This window comes from Schistocerca gregaria, chromosome 4 (genome assembly GCF_023897955.1).
Source record: "Schistocerca gregaria isolate iqSchGreg1 chromosome 4, iqSchGreg1.2, whole genome shotgun sequence".
NCBI lineage: Eukaryota > Metazoa > Arthropoda > Insecta > Orthoptera > Acrididae > Schistocerca > Schistocerca gregaria.
In genome coordinates, this window is record NC_064923.1 from 755,414,859 (window position 1) to 755,433,373 (window position 18,515).

The 18,515-nt window shown below is 43.8% G+C and overlaps 1 protein-coding gene across 1 annotated transcript in view; it reads right to left on the reverse strand.

The window, feature by feature from the left end:
• Positions 1–18,515, reverse strand: part of LOC126267900 (uncharacterized) — a 1,063,720-nt gene that overhangs the window by 837,612 nt on the left and 207,593 nt on the right. The window contains exon 7 of the mRNA XM_049973211.1: positions 11,961–12,153. Within this exon, the coding sequence (XP_049829168.1) occupies positions 11,961–12,153 (193 nt within the window). The remainder of the gene's footprint in view (positions 1–11,960; positions 12,154–18,515) is intronic.

The window sequence follows — 18,515 nt, forward strand, 5'->3', positions numbered from 1 at the left end:
AACCGACAACGCCAGAGCCTGCAAACTTCTCGCCGGCTGCCGACGTGCTGCTCGGCACCCACGTGCAAAGTGGGCTCAGAACGGCCACTGTTAGGCAGTGCCAGGAAGAAGAGAGATTGAGTGTAAAACTCTTGCTAACAAATGACTGTTAACTGAATGGTACCTCCTTAGCGTCCCTGCACTCTACAGGTCTCTATGTCCGCACCTACACTCATCTGCCCTACACTCGCGTAGGACACAGCATCTGGTGGGCTCCCACAATTTTGATATAATCTGTGTTCAGCAATAGTTTCTTAGACAAAGGTGGAAACTACCCTAAGACTCAGTTTTTACAGTTTCTAACACACAATTCAACAAAACGTGGCTTTTAATTTCACAGAACGGGCATATGATTAGTGAAACTGACCAATTAAAATTTCTAGGCGTTCAGGTAGATAGTAAGCTGTCGCGGAAAGCCCACGTTCAGGATCTTGTTCAAAGACTTTATAGTGCCATTTTTACTATTCGAACGGTATCAGAAGTGAGTGATCGTTCCACACGAAAATTAGTCTACCTTGCTTATTTTCATTCGGTTATGTCGTATGGTATTCTATTTTGGGGTAACTCTTCCCATTCTAGAAGGATATTTTTGGCTCAGAAACGGGCTGCTCGGGCGGTAAGTGGTGTAAGTTCACGAACCTCTTCTCGACCCTGTTCACGAGTCTTGTTATTTTGACATTCGCCTCTTATTATATATATTCCTTACTGTCATTTCTTGTTAACAATATTAGCTTATTCCGAAGAATAAGCAGCTTTCACTCGGTTAAAAAAATGTTCATATGTGCGTGAAATCTTATGGGACTTAACTGCTAAGCTCGTCAGTCCCTAAGCTTACACACTACTTAACCTAAATTATCCTAAGGACAAATACACACACCCATGCCGGAGGCAGGACTCGAACCTCCGCCAGGACCAGATGCACAGTCCATGACTGAAGCGCCTTAAACCGCTCGGCTAACCCAGCGCGGCTTTTCTCGGTTAATACACGGCAGAAATCAAATCTGCATTTGGATCGGACTTCCTGAACTCTTGTGCAAAAAGGTGTGCAGTACACTGCTGCATCCATTTGCAATAAGCTACCAATCGAATTCGACAGTCTTAGCAGTAATCCACGCGCTTTCAAATCGAAACTGAAGAGTTTCCTCGTGGGTCACTCCTACTGTTCTGTCGAGGAGGTCGCTGAAAAATTAAGCTGATTTTTGTTGCATTGTTGATTGCGTTTACATAAACTTTTCTCGGGTACATAAACATTTATTTTTATCTGTTATTACTTTTATGTTGTAATTTCATGTACCGGCACGTTCCATGACCTTGGAGATTTACTCCTCAATTTGCTTCTACGGAAGTTGACGTGTAAATAAATAAAATAAATAACAAAAACTTTATCAGCTGTACTGAAAATGAGAGGGAGCTACATGAGCAACAGTATGTGCTGCTAACAGAAATAAAAGTAAATGACTGATGACAGTGAAACGTCACAAACATGTGTGGGTGCAAAATTAGAAAGCAGGGCTTGTGTGAGGCAGAATTTTTCCAAATCGTATTTATTTTAAGGCAAACTCGGACACAAGAAGTCAGTTTTTAACTAAAGATTGAATTTACTCTTACAGTTTTTCACAATATGTTGGCCAAGAATACAGGCATTTTAATAAAGAAATGTCATGGGTTGACCTAGATCATTTTCCACTGTGGTATCCATTTTCTCGAAGTTTTAATATCCGATATGTGTATTTATATGCCCACTGATATGCGCTGTTGCTGCACAGAGAAAATGAGAGGCAGAGGGAGATTTTTTTCCAGTTCTGAGTCCCTTCCAAGCAAAATTTACGTAACCAGAAACTTGAATCTCAGCTGTCTCTGGTTGTTTTGAAGGCAGGATCGTTGTCAGCATCTTTACGCAAAGCTATACATCAGATTATTGATGCACACGAAGTTCTGCTGGCGAAGATGCCATATGGTGTTAGGCCTGCTACCAGCTATCGGAAACCATCGTAACTGAAACCAGTAGGATCTTTCTTAAGTACAGTAGAAGTAGGTTAGGGAGGTAAGTGTAGCTTCGAGGAAGTACCTCGAGACACTGGAATATTCTGCTGCTCTTTGGAACTAATGTTTAAAGACCATTGTGTCGTATGAAGTGGTAAAGGGGGTGACGGGTCACCACATTCTTCACGAATAAATTAAAAGTTAGGAATCTCCAATCGTCATTGGTACACTATCTTTCAGCAAAAGAGCAAGACTGGGAGAGCAATGTACATTTCGGGACAAACTTGACCTTTGGGTTGCCTATATGCCAAGGGCAGGCGCATGACATAGTCAATGATCTTTTATCTTTACCTCCTGACATCATCACTGACATTGAACATAAGACATCATCAAGCCCCTCTCCTCTGCCCTCTCTCCTCCTATAGTCACTGCCTAGCATTTAATTGTCATTACAATGAAATAGCCCATCACGGGCCTCTATTTTACCAGCCTATATAATGGAATAGCAAATCACAATGTAGCTGCCATGTTCAAAAGTGTGTGAATGATCTGAATTATTTTCTGCCGTGTTCAAAAGTACGTTAAGATATTGACAATATAGTATTTGTACATCTGTATTATTTAACAAAAATTTTTGTGACAAATTCTGTACCTAAAATTCTGTCAAGCAAAACACACACACACACACACACACACACACACACACATACACACATTGTTTCGATCTTAATCCTCTTTGAGACACTCATGGTACAAAGGTTGAACTTCGAACACCTGAAGTTTTTAGAAGTTTTTAAGTAATGCTTCACCTCATAATAAACCATTTTAGGGGGAAAAGAAGATAATGCATCATGTTCTACACTAGAAAAATACGATCAAAAGGTACAAAATACATGTGGCTAAAATAATATGCTGAGCAGGCGGTCGACACTTCATCCTACGCCTACATGAGGCTATGCACAAAAACGAACTGACGGGCCCTATAACAGTACAAAACACATGTTGGCAAAGGCACTAAGCAGGCTATAAGTGATAGGTGACACAAAAAAAAGGCAGTCTGAATTACTGATCTACAAGTGTCAGCTACTGCAAGAGGGCAATATTTATGTGTAACTTAGACATGACAGCTTAAATATAACTGTCTACTCTAAAATTAATTGCCATACTGTTAGTGTCATGTCTTAATTGCCATATAAAATACAAAACACATATGGCTGAAAATAACTTGCTAAGTCGGCAGCTGACACTTCATTATTTATGCCGAACTAAGACTATGTACCAAACCGAACATGACCAAGGCTATAACTGTAGAAAATAGATGTTGGCAAAAATACTAATGCTAAGTTGGCAAGCACACTAACAAACTGTTTTGTAGCTTGTCAAATACTGGAAATATGCAATTAATGTGTGAAGCCTGAAATATGACTTTAGACTCTCAAACTAATTGTCACAACACTTCTCCCATGTCTGAACTCTCTGCAATATTTATGAAAATACATAAGGATGCAGAATGAATTTCTCCTTCTGCAGCTAAGTAAAGATGTACGGCCACTTGACATTTTTACAGGTTTTCAGTAATGCTTCACGTCAACAAGCCCAATTTTACGAGGGGAGGAAGAATTTATCATGTTCTAGACTATAAAAATACAATAGATAATACTGACTAGATAATATAGCTTCTTATTACAAATAATTTTGGACATATCTGTGGTAGCATGGTTACCTATTGACTTTAGATTTTCTGACATTTATGCACAGAAAACTGTAATTTAGCTTGATGAGATCAATAATTCTATGTACCATTTAAATTACGTATTTTCCTAATACGCAAGAAGTACTTCATAAGTCACGAATTACGAATGTAAACACACAAAATGGCCACACAATACAACCCAGTCAAAGACAATGATGGAGCAAGCTTCCACTGCTTGCACTGATATAAAATTATTAGCAATGATGTAAAGTTTTGAGTACGAAACACAAGTAAGTTGTTCATCATACTACACAAATATAATAGCAGATCGCTCACTAACAGCGAATGAAAATTTGATCTTTTCACAAAAATAATTTTTTTGTCGAAATACATACGATACTGAGTACAAAACACAAATGGCACTAATCCCATAAACTAACTGCTCTGTAACATTAAAAAAAAACCATGGCTCACGTAATTGCGCTACTAACAAGACTTATGGGTTAAGTTTCACATTTTGATGAGCTTAAGACAATCTTTGCACCACGCATTACAGAAACAAAAAATTATCCGTATTATTTATCAAAACACAAAAAAAATCTGTAACATTAGAAAACACATGGGAAATGCTGTTGATCTAACTTCAAACCTAAAGTGCACTTATCAACGAGAGGAGCTGCTTTTTGTACAAAAATAACTAATGATATCCCCACATCTAAATTGTCTTTAGTATTTGCCAAAATTCTTCCTAGTTTGGCTAAAACTGATATCAAATTTAGCCAAACATTTTAGAGCCCCCAGAATTACGTTATTAACTTCATCTTCAAATATAAAATGTTTGTCATCTTTTACTGATAATGCTAACTTATACTGGAATGAGATTTTCACTCTGCAGCGGAGTGTGCGTTGATATGAAACTTCCTCGCACATTAAAACTGTGTGGTGCCCGACCGAGACACGAACTGGGGACCTTTGCTTTCGCGGGCAAGTGCTCTACCAAGGCGTCTTTCAGTTACGACAAACAAAATTAAAACGTACATCCGTAGCAACAACAGAACAAGAGTTCCTTCTAAACTATGAAATGGAATTTGAAACTAATAGTGTGCTGATAGATAATAAAGAAAGAAAAATGTAACCAAATACCGCACGCCATTCCATGTGCATGGCCCATCTGCATACAGATTCCATGTTCTCAATTGATACAACATTTCGCAGCGTGTGGAGCTCCATGAAGACGGTCATCCTCTGCCCGGTACTCCCCAACTGTGAGGGGGGTTATCGAAGACAATGCACAGATAGTTCCCAAATAGTTGTCGGTATCGGGGTGTACACTCAAGTACGCTATGACTGTCCTGGAGAAATTGCCAGTAATCAAGCACCATCTTCTCATCGTCTCAAAAGAGGTAGTATTTGGACATGCCTTTAAACTATGTGAGAGCGTGAGTCTTCGCAGGTGGGAAACAAGTATCCTCTGGACAAAGAAGGAGCCGTGGCTCAATTGTGCGAGGCGCGATTCGTAGGTAGCAGGCGAGGATCTTCTGCACCAGCAGCCATACCTCTAACGCCGATCCACATGTTAAACGGTGTTCGTCAGTATCCACGAGGTGGCAACGTGGGCAAAGGGGGGAATCCGACATCCCAATAGCGTGCAGCCTTTGTCGTGTTACAACCTTTCCGTTCACCACCTGGTACCACGCTGCTCGTACCCGCGTGGGGAGAAACGGCTTCTGGACCGCTCTCCACACTGCAGGCCATAGGGTCGTAGGGCTCTTCCTCTCAATCACATTGCGAAGGATGGACCTTAGCAGCAGTCTGTAAACGTCTCTCGCCTTGGGAGTGCTAGTGTTGGGAAAGTCTGGGTCCACGTAACTATACTCAAGAATAAATGCCGAGAGGTGCGAGAGTGAGGGAGTAACGTGCGCAATCGTGACAGGTGGCAGAAGAGACACCGGCAGCAATTCCTCTAACGGATGTCCCGTAAGGGAAGCATCTTTGTGGGTCCACAATTTCATCATTGTGCACAAGTATAACACTGTAGCTCTCGCTCGTACATTTATAAGTCCCAGTCCGCCATCACACGGAGGGAGGGTGAGTGTTTCGTAGCGGACTTTGAATAGGTGTCCGGCGGTAAGGTAATACCCAAACGCTGCTTGCAGTCTGTGTGCCATCGCTGTCGATATCGGTAGGACCTGGGCCATGTGAATCATCTTAGTCGCCACTTGAAGGTTGAGGTATTCCACACGCTGTAGGAGGTCCATCCGTCGAAGTAAGTTCCGGCGAACGTCTGTGCGTATTGCCTGTAGTAATCGTGCATAGTTGATGGCAGCCGTGCGGCGCATATCCTTTGTAAATGTTATGCCCAAGAACCGGATCTTGTTGACTAGTGGGAGTGGAGCTAAAGCTTCCTCCTGTAGACCTCTACCAATGGGCATCGCTGCCGACTTGGCCACATTCATGAGGCTGCCGCTGCCAATCCATAGCGATTGATCCATTGTATCACCGAGCGTACCTCGTCACCAGATCGGACAAGTAAGAGAAGGTTATCAGCATATATCCTGTAGTGAAAGGTGTGATTCCTCAATGACATGTCCGAGAGCCTGTTTTTCTACCCTCCTACAAGTGGTTCGAGTGCGATCGCGTAAAGGATCATGGAGAGTGGGCATCCTTGGACTGACCGTCGGACCAGAAAGGGACCCGCAATCCGTCCATTCACCAGTACACGGGATGCAGCTCCACGGAAAAGGCGCTGAAAGATGTCGAGAAAGTCAGGCGGGAAGCCCATGCGGGCCATAACGGACAGAAGGAACTTGTGGTGAACTCTGTCGAAGGCGTGGTCGAAATCAATGGAGATCAGAGCAGCTCGAAGGCGGCAGGATGGGGCGAGGACTATTAAATCCCTGCATTCGCTGGTTGCCGTTTGCATGTTGGTCACTCCGCCCTGTGTCGTTTGCTCCACTGAGAGGAGTAGGGGCAGAACCTTCTTTATGCGGCTGGCGAGTAGTCGGGCGAAGATTTTATAGTCCGAGTTGAGCATTGTAATGGGCCTGTAGTCCTCGACCGTCAGACCTCTGGAAGGCTTGTGTATCGGTATGAGGGGACCTTCCACGAATGCAGGTGGCACGTGGGAACCGGGGGTCATCAGTTCTTGGTACATGGTGATCCATGGGGGCATCATTAGACCGCGGAAAGTCCGATAAAACTCGAGTGGCAGTCCGTCTGGCCCGGGAGCTTTGTTGAGTGCTCCCTTGTTAAGCGCGTCCTCGATTTCGTCCCGCGTAATTCCACCTAACAGCGTCGCCGCTGCTGCATTTCGAGGGTGTGCGACACGTGCTGCAGTATGTCGTGATCGTCACCTCGTCGTAAAACCGGCGATAGTGATCTGCAAAGGCTTCTGTAACCGCCGCCTGAGTCATTACGACCCTACCACCTGGCAACCAAACTTTACAGAAGCTCTCCTGCGAACCTTGCACAACTAGCACTCCTGAAAGAAAGGATGTTGTGGAGACATGGCTTAGCCACAGCCAGGGGGATGTTTCCAGAATGAGATTTTCACTCTGCAGCGGAGTGTGCGCTGATATGAAACTTCCTAGCAGATTAAAACTGTGTGCCCGACTGAGACTCGAACTCGGGACCTTTGCCTTTCTCGTCCAAGTGCTCTACCATCTGAGCTACCGAAGCACGACTCACGCCCTGTACTCGCAGCTTTACTTCTGCCAGTATATCGTCTCCTACCTTCCAAGCTTTACAGAAGATCTCCTGCGAACCTTGCAGAACTAGCACTCCTGAAAGAAAGGATATTGTGGAGACGTGGCTTAGCCACAGCCTGGGGGATGTTTCCAGAATCAAATTTTCACTCCCCTGCAGGATAGCTTCTGTAAAGTTTGGAAGGTAGGAGACGAGATACTGGCAGAAGTAAAGCTGTGAGTACCGGGCGTGAGTCGTGCTTCGGTAGCTCAGATGGTAGAGCACTTGCCCGCGAAAGGCAAAGGTCCCGAGTTCGAGTCTCGGTCGGGCACACAGTTTTAATCTGCCAGGAAGTTTCTAACTTATACTGTCAGACAGTGGCAACTACAAGACACTTTGATGAAAGACATGCTGAACAGTAGTAATACACATTCGTACAGGTAAGAAACAAGGACTGATATCATTTCAACAACTTTTTAAAGTCACCGAAACATTATAATGACTGCACATCAGGCAATTAACTTTATCTTGTAGTACAAAATATTTGTAATGTTTTGCTGATATTACTAACTTGTGATATTACACCTAGGAGACTACATGACGCTTCATCTTTCCTGTACATCAAAGAGTTACATCAAAACAGTAACAAATTGCCTCATACATAGCCATGGTATTGCGAAATTGTAATAACCATCCCCCTGTTACAGAGAAATTGTAACAAATCGCCACACACAAAAACTTTTTACTGCAAAAGTGTAATAAATGCCCTACATTACAACAAAATTGTAATGAATTAGTCCCACACATCATCAGTGTTACACAAGGTTGTAACAGATTGTCCCATATGTCATTGACTAAGCAAGCTAAAACTTAGTATGGCAAGGTGTGACTTTTTCGACCAAGCAAAAGCCATTAGTCAGAAAGTTGAGACTGACCACTGCCAGCAAGTCAAGGCTTCTTCCAACAAGCAGATTTTCGAGCGAGCGTGTATGTGTCAATAACATATCCATGCCATACAAATCACACCAGCCTTTAATAGGATGTCATTATGATGTCACATGTAGGTTACTTACTTTGACCACATGACACCACAGCCAATACTGCGAAAGCTATGATGTTACGATGATATTCATTATAACGGTCAGTAAAATACTGCACTGTTTCATCTTCTTCGCCGGCCGCGGTGGTCTCGCGGTTCTAGGCGCGCTGTCCGGAACCGTGCGACTGCTACGGTCGCAGGTTCGAATCCTGCCTCGGGTATGGATGTGTGTGATGTCCTTAGGTTAGTTAGGTTTAAGTAGTTCTAAGTTCTAGGGGACTGATGACCACAGCAGTTGAGTCCCATAGTGCTCAGAGCCATTTGAACCATTTTTTTTGTTTCATCTTCATGGGGGGTAATTTCCATTTCTCACTATCGTGATGTTATGGGCTCCACAATTTTCATTGTCAATCATTGCGACATCATGTGGTCAAGGTCAATCATCCATTCATGATGTCATGATGCTGGCATATTAAATGGGTGTAGCTTGTGATGTCATGAATAGACAACTGACCAATGTATGTGATATAAATAGGGCTAAGTGTTTTGCTTGTTGGAACAAGTTTTCAACTGTTGGCACTGACAAATCTTAAATTGCTGACTAGTCAGTTTTGCCTGTTGGAACAAGTTGCAGCTTGCCACAGCGAGTGTCAGTTTGCATATTCAGTGACGTTTATGATGATTTGTTATAATTTTGTGTACCAGTGGTGACATGCTGAGCAACTTGTTACAATTTCATGTAACAATGGTGATATATGGGGCTATAATGCTAGTCACCATGTCATCACACCATCATTGCCCTCAACAGTACCTGGGGTAATGGTAGTCACCATGTCAACTCACCATCATTGCCCCACAATAATAGTTCAGGGTAATTGCAGACATCGTATCAACTGATCATCATTGTCCCACAGATTTGTGACATACAGGGCAATTTGTTACAATTTTTCTGTAGCGTAGGCTAGTTTATTACATTTTGCTGTAACAGGGGCAACTGCTACTATTTCGCTTTTATGTGACGAAGTTTGTTACAATTTGACATGTGCTGTAAGCACCAATTTAGCTTAATGAGATTTCATCCTATCTGTCACATGTCAATGACATATGCCATAGAGGCTCATTTTTTTTAACTCTCTTTATTAATGTCGATTGCTGCTGTGTTTCCATCACCTGCAATCACTTGAAATGACCTAAGATCAAAACTGCAATAGTGGATGCTGTAATAAATGTTATAGGCTATGGTGAATACTAAACCATTTAAAAAATTCTATGTGAGTATGGCACACAGTTGTAATACTGAAGGATTACCTTATTAGATGAGACTAGCTTATGCTACAAAGTTATTTCATTTCGAGTGGGTGCCTCAGATGGGAAAGGCAAAGACTGGCTACTGTGCTCTTGCATTATGTTCACTGAGTGAGGCGACGAAGCGCTTAGCACACTGGACTCGCATTCTGGAGGACGACAGTTCAAACATATGTATGGCCATCCAGATTTAGTTTTTCCTCAATCGCTCAAGACAAATGCTGGGATGGTTCGTTTGAAAGGACACTGCCGACTTCCTTCCCCTTCCTTGACTCAATCCGAGCTTGTGCTCCGTCTCTAATGACCTTGTTGTCGATTGAACGTTAAACGCAGTCGTCCTTCCATCATGTTCGACAATCACTATAGTGTACACACACACACACACACACACACACACACACACACACAGACGCGCGTGCACTTTTCCTAAGAAGGCACACTTTCCATGAAAAGGCATCCAGAGTCAGATAAACTCCCATTGGCTGCTTGTGGCTGGGGGAGATGGGCTTGTGAAACTGTTGGGAACTGGACAGGCTTCCAGTGTAACATGCACGATTATAAATTTTCAGTGAACCTATTCTCAAGTTGATGTTATTCCAGAATCTTTTCTGGCTTGGAAGTGCACTGAGGCGGTGACCATACCTAAGGCTGCGAAGGATATTCAGTAGGTGATAAGTTATCAGCGTTCGCCTGCAGTGCAAAAGATTCTCCACTGTTCATAGCATAGAAACCTCCTTAACTATCACTTGTGGAAGATGTAATGGAGGCACCTGAGCGTCAAAAATACTTCGGAGTGGTACTTCTGGAAGTTTGACTCTGTGTGTCACAATGATGTCTCGTACATAGTCTTTCTGCAGGGGATTGCAGCATGGCAAGTACGTGTTGTGAAATTCTGCTTGGTATGCAGAACGTTCCATGTCAGGGCACAGGATGATCTGTTCTCAGAACGCTGGTTATTAGTCGGAGTCCCACTCTATATATTACTCTTTCCCCTGCTGCACATTCTGCACAAAGTGGATATGTCAGATAGTCAATGGAAGCATGTTGTGACGCAGATGACATGGCGTTATTTACGTGCCGCGCGAGCGTCCAGCACAGTGCACAGAGAGTCTGCCTGCGATGAGGAGGTGTCATGAAAAGTAACTTGGCATTTGATGCAGTGAAGAACCAAGCACTTGTCACAACGGGATGTGCAGTCCTCGTTGACTTGAGGGAGACAGACATCCTGGATAGATCTGTGCTTTGGGGACACACAACCAACTAGAAACTGTAACTCTCAGCAGGCATTTGAAATGGCACAAACATGTCGAAGAATTGAAGAGTAAAGGAGTTACGTAAGCTGCACCTACTGTACTCACTGCTAAAACTGGCTTCCATACTCCCACAGGACCTTGGAGCTGTTCCATACTAGACACGACTGCACCCAGTTACGGCGAATGCAGCAGTCGTTTGATGAAACGTGGTCGCCTAGGTAGGGTTCAAAATTGAGTTCTCAAACCAGATTTGCACCTACCTGAGATTTCCCAATGCCAGAATTCCTTTAGTTAGCCAAACTACTGTACCTTCTGTAGAGATTTAGGTGAACAGTTGGCGTCCTGTACGATAAATGTAGAACGCCATAGAACTGACACCTGTAATCAAGATCTGAGGGTGCAGCACCACAACACTATCAGTTTCTCATTCATACTGGGGAATGGCACGTTACTGTACGATTTACGTAGTAATGTAACTTTTCCCTGTGTTTCAAATAGACTCCAGTAAGGACACCCAAAGGGGAAAACGACTTATCGACAGACATAGAAACATATGAAGGCTCGGATCAAAGTGCTAAGTTGTAGGGAGCACATTGTGCTCATGTGGGAGCGATCTAGATGCTTATAAAACAATAAAATGGTAGCCAAGATCGCAGGAATTCTTTTTGTTCCATAATTACCTGTTTCGGCGAAACTAAAGCCGCCATCATCGGATCTTAGGACAAATTGTTTGCCTTGATGTTGTAACCTGTATGTGTCCTAAGATCCGATGATGGCGGCTTTACTTTCGCCGAAACCGGTAAAAGAAATCGTGCGATCTTGGCCACCAGTTTGTTGTTTCACAGTGGCGTTGCAAAAGACCGGGGAGGAGGATTTCCTGCTAAGGAGGTCGAGTGCACGGTAGTCGTGAGGTGGGCGTGCGTCAGTCCCTGAGCTACGGCGGCGTGTGGCGTTGTTACCGTACCGGCCTGCAGAGTGCGCTCGGCGTCGTCCAGCAGCCCGTCGAAGGCGTCCCGGAAGTGTGCGGGGGCGGCGGCGCCGCTGCCGCCCCCGTCGCCTCCCGACGCCACCGCCGCGGCGGCCGCCTCCAGGCGTCGCGACAGAGCGTCCAGCGACGCCGACAGCTCCTCCGCCTCCGCCCACAGCGTCTCCGCGCGCTGAAGACAGCGAAATGGCGAGCTGTTAGCAGCAGTACTACGTCTAACCATCCCTAAGGCATTTCTGAGCGGTACTCAATCTACAGCATCATCTACAACTATGCTCAACAAACCACTGAGAAGTTCATGACAAAGGGTACTTCACAGTACACCACTTATTAGGATTTCCTACGGAACACGGAAAGATACTACGGGAAAGGCTGACCGCTGTGGCCGAGTGGTTCTAGGCGCTTCAGTCCGGAACCGCGCTGCTGCTACGGTCGCAGGTTCGAATCCAGCCTCGGGCATGGATGTGTGATATCCTTAGGTTGTTGTTGTTGTTGTGGTCTTCAGTCCTAAGACTGGTTTGATGCAGCTCTCCATGCTATTCTATCCTGTGCAAGCTTCTTCATCTCCCAGTACCTACTGCAGCCTACATCCTTCTGAATCTGCTTAGTGTATTCATCTCTTGGTCTCCCTCTACGATTTTTACCCTCCACGCTGCCCTCCAATAGTAAATTGGTGATCCCTTGATGCCTCAGAACATGTCCTACCAACCGATCCCTTCTTCTGGTCAAGTTGTGCCACAAACTTCTCTTCTCCCCAATCCTATTCAATACTTCCTCATTAGTTATGTGATCTACCCATCTAATCTTCAGCATTCTCCTGTAGCAACACATTTCGAAAGCTTCTATTCTCTTCTTGTCCAAACTATTTATCGTCCATGTTTCACTTCCATACATGGCTACACTCCATACAAATACTTTCAGAAATGACTTCCTGACACTTAAATCTATACTCGATGTTAACAAAGTCTCTTCTTCAGAAACACTTTCCTTGCCATTGCCAGTCTACATTTTATATCCTCTGTACTTCGACCATCATCAGTTATTTTGCTCCCCAAATAGCAAAACTCCTTTACTACTTTAAGTGTCTCATTTCCTAATCTAATTCCCTCAGCATCACCCGACTTCATTCGACTACATTCCATTATCCTCGTTTTGCTTTTGTTGATGTTCATCTTATATCCTCCTTTCAAGACACTGTCCATTCCATTCAAGTGCTCTTCCAAGTCCTTTGCTGTCATCGGCGAACCTCAAAGTTTTTATTTCTTCTCCATAGATTTTAATACCTACTCCGAATTTTTCTTTTCGTTCCTTTACTGCTTGCTCAATATACAGATTGAATAACATCGGGGAGAGGCTACAACCCTGTCTCACTCCCTTCCCAACCACTGCTTCCCTTTCATGTCCCTCGACTCTTATAACTGCCATCTGGTTTCTGTACAAATTGTAAATAGCCTTTCGCTCCCTGTATTTTACCCCTGCCACCTTTAGAATTTGAAAGCTAGTTAGGTTTAATTACTTCTAGGTCTAGGGGACTGATGACCTCAGATGTTAAGTCCCATAGTGATTAGAGTCAACTGAAGTATTTTGTTATTGAAAAATGCGGAGTACAACCGAAGAGCTGCCCACTGAAATAGTTCAATTCTTCTGGTACCCAAGATCAACTGCTTACAATGCTGTGGGCAAGTATAATACTTCCAGAATGAGATTTTCACTCTGCAGCGGAGTGTGCGATGATATGAAACTTCCTGGCAGATTAAAACTGTGTGCCGGACCGAGACTCGAACTCGGGAATTTTGCCTTTCGCGGGCAAGTGCTCTACCAATTGAGCTACCCAAGCACGACTCACGTCTCGTCCTCACAGCTTTACTTCTGCCAGTATCTCGTCACCTACCTTCCAAACTCTACAGAAGCTCTCCTCCGAACCCTGCAGAACTAGCACTTCTGAAATAAAGGCAAAGGTCCCGATTTCGAGTCTCGGTCCGGCACACAAATTTAATCTGCCAAGAAATTTCAGGTATAATACTTCGCAGAAGTCTGGGGAAGGTTCCGCTAACCCGGATGGGAAACTTCATTCGAGGAAACGCGAGTTTTCGAACTGCGGCAGTTATCGAAAAGGCTCAGACACTGATTTCGGAGGACCCGGGGCAATCATTAAGGAAATTGGCGTCAGTACTAAATGTCAGCTAAGAAAAAATGCGTCGGATGGCAGAGGAGGACGTCATACGAACCATTTTGTTCAAAACTGGCTCTTGGATAACTTTGACGTGTTCTGGTCAAAGGAGTTCTGGCCCCCGAATAGCCCGGATTTGAACTTCCTCGACTACTATGCTTGGAGCGTAGTCGAAAGAGTTATCAGTAAGACGACGAACCCTAATTTCGCATCTCTACGCACCGGTATCCAAGCAGCATTTGCGAATACGGACAGCGCTGTTTTCAAGATCGCGTGCGATCGCTTCAGGACAAGATTGGAAGTGGTCATTGCGGCTGAAGGATGTTACATTGAGTAATGTTACTCTTAAAAGATACCGCTCCTTATATTTGTTCGGATTTAAGCGCCGCTCTGTGTAAATGGCTCCGTGTGCACTGTGTAAATGGCTCTGTGATCCCTACTGAAGCGATGCGCAGGGGACTATAGTGTATTCCTGGATTCATGACTACTGGTTCTCGAAACTTTGTAAGCAGACTTTAGCGGGACAGCTTGCATTCAGAGGTCTGTCACTTCACATTTTCCAGCGTCTCTGTGATGTTCTCCTGAGGGTCAAACAAACCTCTGACCGTTTCAGTGGATACATGAAAAGTGTTCACAGTAAATGTGCGCTCGTACAAAAACCTCAAACTCGCGTCCAGTATTCCTGGGATCTACCTGCTCACTTAGCCACGTCCTTCCTGCACCCTGAGAGCCCTCGTCCATCACAAACACTCTATATGCCCGCAGTGCAGCGCTCTCACACCCTGTCCAGGCCACGTCGCCGCCGCCATGCAAATGGACAGTTACGTAAACAAAACATCCTGCTGCCGGAAGAAGTACATGACCAATGGTCAACATTCTGGGACATGGCGTCTTACATACGCATACTGCACTAGCTACAGTTATTCAAACGTTTAAATCCCGCTTTATTTCTTTTACGATGCATTCTTTGCCTTAATATGAAAAATCATGTTATCATTGTCACCTTAAATAGTTTCTTGTTTGTTATTACGTAAGTTATTATACTATTCATACTATGTCCTCTTGAAGTATTACAATTCTAGAGTCGATATATATCTTCCACTTGGCAATAATGATAATGGGATGCAGAATCATGATTATAAAGAAGACCTTTTTCCTGTTTTTAAGTCACATGTGGAGGACACATGCATGTAATGCTAGCAGTAGGAGGAGAGGCTATGAGCAACTCGTGACAGCTATGTACTTGCATAATACTGGCATTTTATGTAGTATGACTACGCATCTTATATAAATTTTACGTGCCATATGTTGGCCCACAGGTCTGGACAACATTTTATTTTATATCTGTTTCATAGTATGATATGTCAAACACCTTACGTAATTTTAACTTCGCTCTTTCCAGTTCGATTTTACGCATTCCACTGTACTTCCTGAATACTCGCTCATAAGCACAATTTTTTTCATTGCATCTGACAGAAAACAAAATAAATGATGACCACTTCAGACTGTAAAAAAACTAACATTCCAGCACTAAATAAGAGCCTTCCGCTCTTTTATCTTCTGGGTAAGTTACAGAGTTTAAACAAGGCGATTGTGGATCTTTCCACCTTTTTCTGGGCGCAGATTTACAGGACATCCATTTGTAATGCCCCTCTTTGTATGCGTTCAGTATCGCATGTTAGTCTTATCTGACCTGGTTCGCACACACGTGAGCAACGGATAGATCCCATATGTGTGCTGTAAGCAATCTCCTTTATAGACGGGTTGAATTTTTCCGGTCTTCTACCAATCAACTAAAGTTGGCGATCTGCTAATTTCTAGCCCATGCTATAATTTTATTTATTACCCATACAGATTGCTACACCCTTTGTATTTGAGTGAGTTGACTGTTTTCAATAGTGATTCATTAATATTTTAATCATTGAATACCACAATACTGATTGTAAAATGCACAATTTTACGTTTATGAACGTTTAAAGCAAGTTGCCTATCTTTGCACGGCTCTGAAATCCCTTCAGCATCTGCCTGTATATTTGAGTAGCTTTTCTTCAGATAGTGACCCGTAATAGATAATCATATGAAGAAAGTCTTGGGTTACCATTAACACTGTCTGGCAAGTCATTAACATACAACATGAACAGCAGGAGCTTCAATACACTTCCCTTTGGTGTGCCTTAAGTTAGTTCTATATTTATGGATGGCCCTCCATCAAAAATAACACGCTGTAAGTTACATATTAAGAAATCCTTGATCCAACCAGAAATTTTGTTTGATTCCCTGTATAGAACGCGCTGTAATTACACCACACGATATGTCCGGGCAGACAGCCCTCCAGCATAACAGTGCTGCGCTGTGGGTGGTCTGTGCCAGCAGCCACAGGGGCCACAATGGCGAACCCCTCCGCTTCGGTTCCCGGTGAACGCCTCACCAACAGGTGGCAGTGGCGCCACTCCACGACAGCGTTGACCACGCCGACCCTTTAGCTACTGCAGGATCCTGTGCTTGAAAAATATGTCTCACTATACCCTGGGGCCTCAACAGGATTTAGGTCAGTGGGCAGCTGCAGCTAGCAGTTCTCCACAGACGAGCTCTCTGGACATTACGATAGCCACTGCCGCGGTTCCTCAGTCAGAAGCCCTCCTGGATCATCCTCTCACCTGTCGTCCAGTGCCAGTGTACCTGCCTGGGATCTTCGCTTCCTTCATCTACGCCAAGACTTGGCCTCTACAGTGCAGACATCTGCGACTTCGGTATTTTGGACATGACGCAGTGCCTGTGTAATTGAAGATGATCAGTTCCTCATGAACCAGTATTTTGACTCTAGTAATTGTGATTCAGTTTTCTGTGGGTGACAGTCCACCAGACTCATGCAACTCATCCACTTCAAAGACAGAGAGTTAATTGCGAACTATTTCTTTCGTCGTGTAATAACGCTTCAAAGGAGGAATACTGGGATTTTATGCTCTTTTTAATGAACTTGCTTCGCATTGTCTACCTGGGCTTTAGTTTCTCAGGATCCACTTCAATTGGTGAAGAGGATTTTTCTGTGCACTCACTCTGACACTTTTGCTATGCCCCAGGCAGGTGGTACCGCTACGTGTGTTTTCCAAGTTTCTGGAGGCCTAAATTTTGCTGTTGTTCCACTATGTCTGCATCTGTGGACTTGACTACACTAGTTTTGCTGCTTGTGCAAACAGACTCAGGGGCTGATGTCGGAGAACATGACTGCCATGAACACCAAACTGTTGTCTCACATCGATTCGTCGGTAGATTCAAGGTGGAGCGGCCATTGTTCCTGGTGTTTGATAAAATGGTGGAACCGTGAGGCAGATATGTCACCGACCTTCAAAAGAACTTCATCGTTCATGGGGCTACAGTATGCATTTTTCTGCTCCCCTCAAAAGAGCATGAATCTGTCACCTCTTAGCAACAGATGGACCTGAGCACATAACGAGCATCAAAATGGATACAGGGGTTAGTGAACACAGGGTTCTCGAACCCAGAATTAATATTGTAGCCTCCAAATGCTCAAAAAATAAATGAAAATTACGTCTATACAAAAAAGCACATAAAAATTCACTTGACGCCTTCCTGAGAGACAGTTTCCTCTCCTTCAAAATTAACACTGTCAGTGTAGACCAGATGCGGCTTCAATTCAAAGAAATAGTATCGACACCAATTGAGAGATTTATACCAAATAAATTAACGAACGAAGCCTTCTAACAGTGTTGCAGAAACAACTAAAAATGCAAGCCAAATTTAAATGAACGCAAAATCTCCGAGATTGGCGATCTTTTACAGAAGCTCTTAGTGCGGACTTCACTGCGAGATGCTTATAATAGTTTCCAGAACGAAACTGTCTCGAAACCTGGCAGAAAATCCAATGGGATTCTGATCGTATAGAAAGTATGCTAGCGGCAAGACACAATCGATACCTTCTCTGCGCGGTAGCAATGGAAATGCTATCGACGACATTGCTGCTAAAGCACAACCCATCGAAATTTCTTCACCAAAGAACACGAAGTAAGTATTCACGGATTCCAACCAAAAACAGCTTCCACCATGCGTTAACTTAGAAGTATATATTCTCGAAGTAATGAAGTAAATCACTTAATAAAGGCAAAGTCTTCTGGTACAGACTGTATACGAATAAGTTTCCTTTCAGAGTGTGGTAACGCAATAGCTCCGTATTTATCAATCATGATAACCGCTCAATAGACGAAAGATCCGTACCCAAAGGGTGCAAAGTTGCACAGGTCACATCAATATTTAAAAAAGATAGTAGGTGTAACCCATCAAATTTGATGTCCGTATCATTAAGGTCTGTCCTGCCACGTCTGTCCTGTCAGCAGCTCTGTCACTAC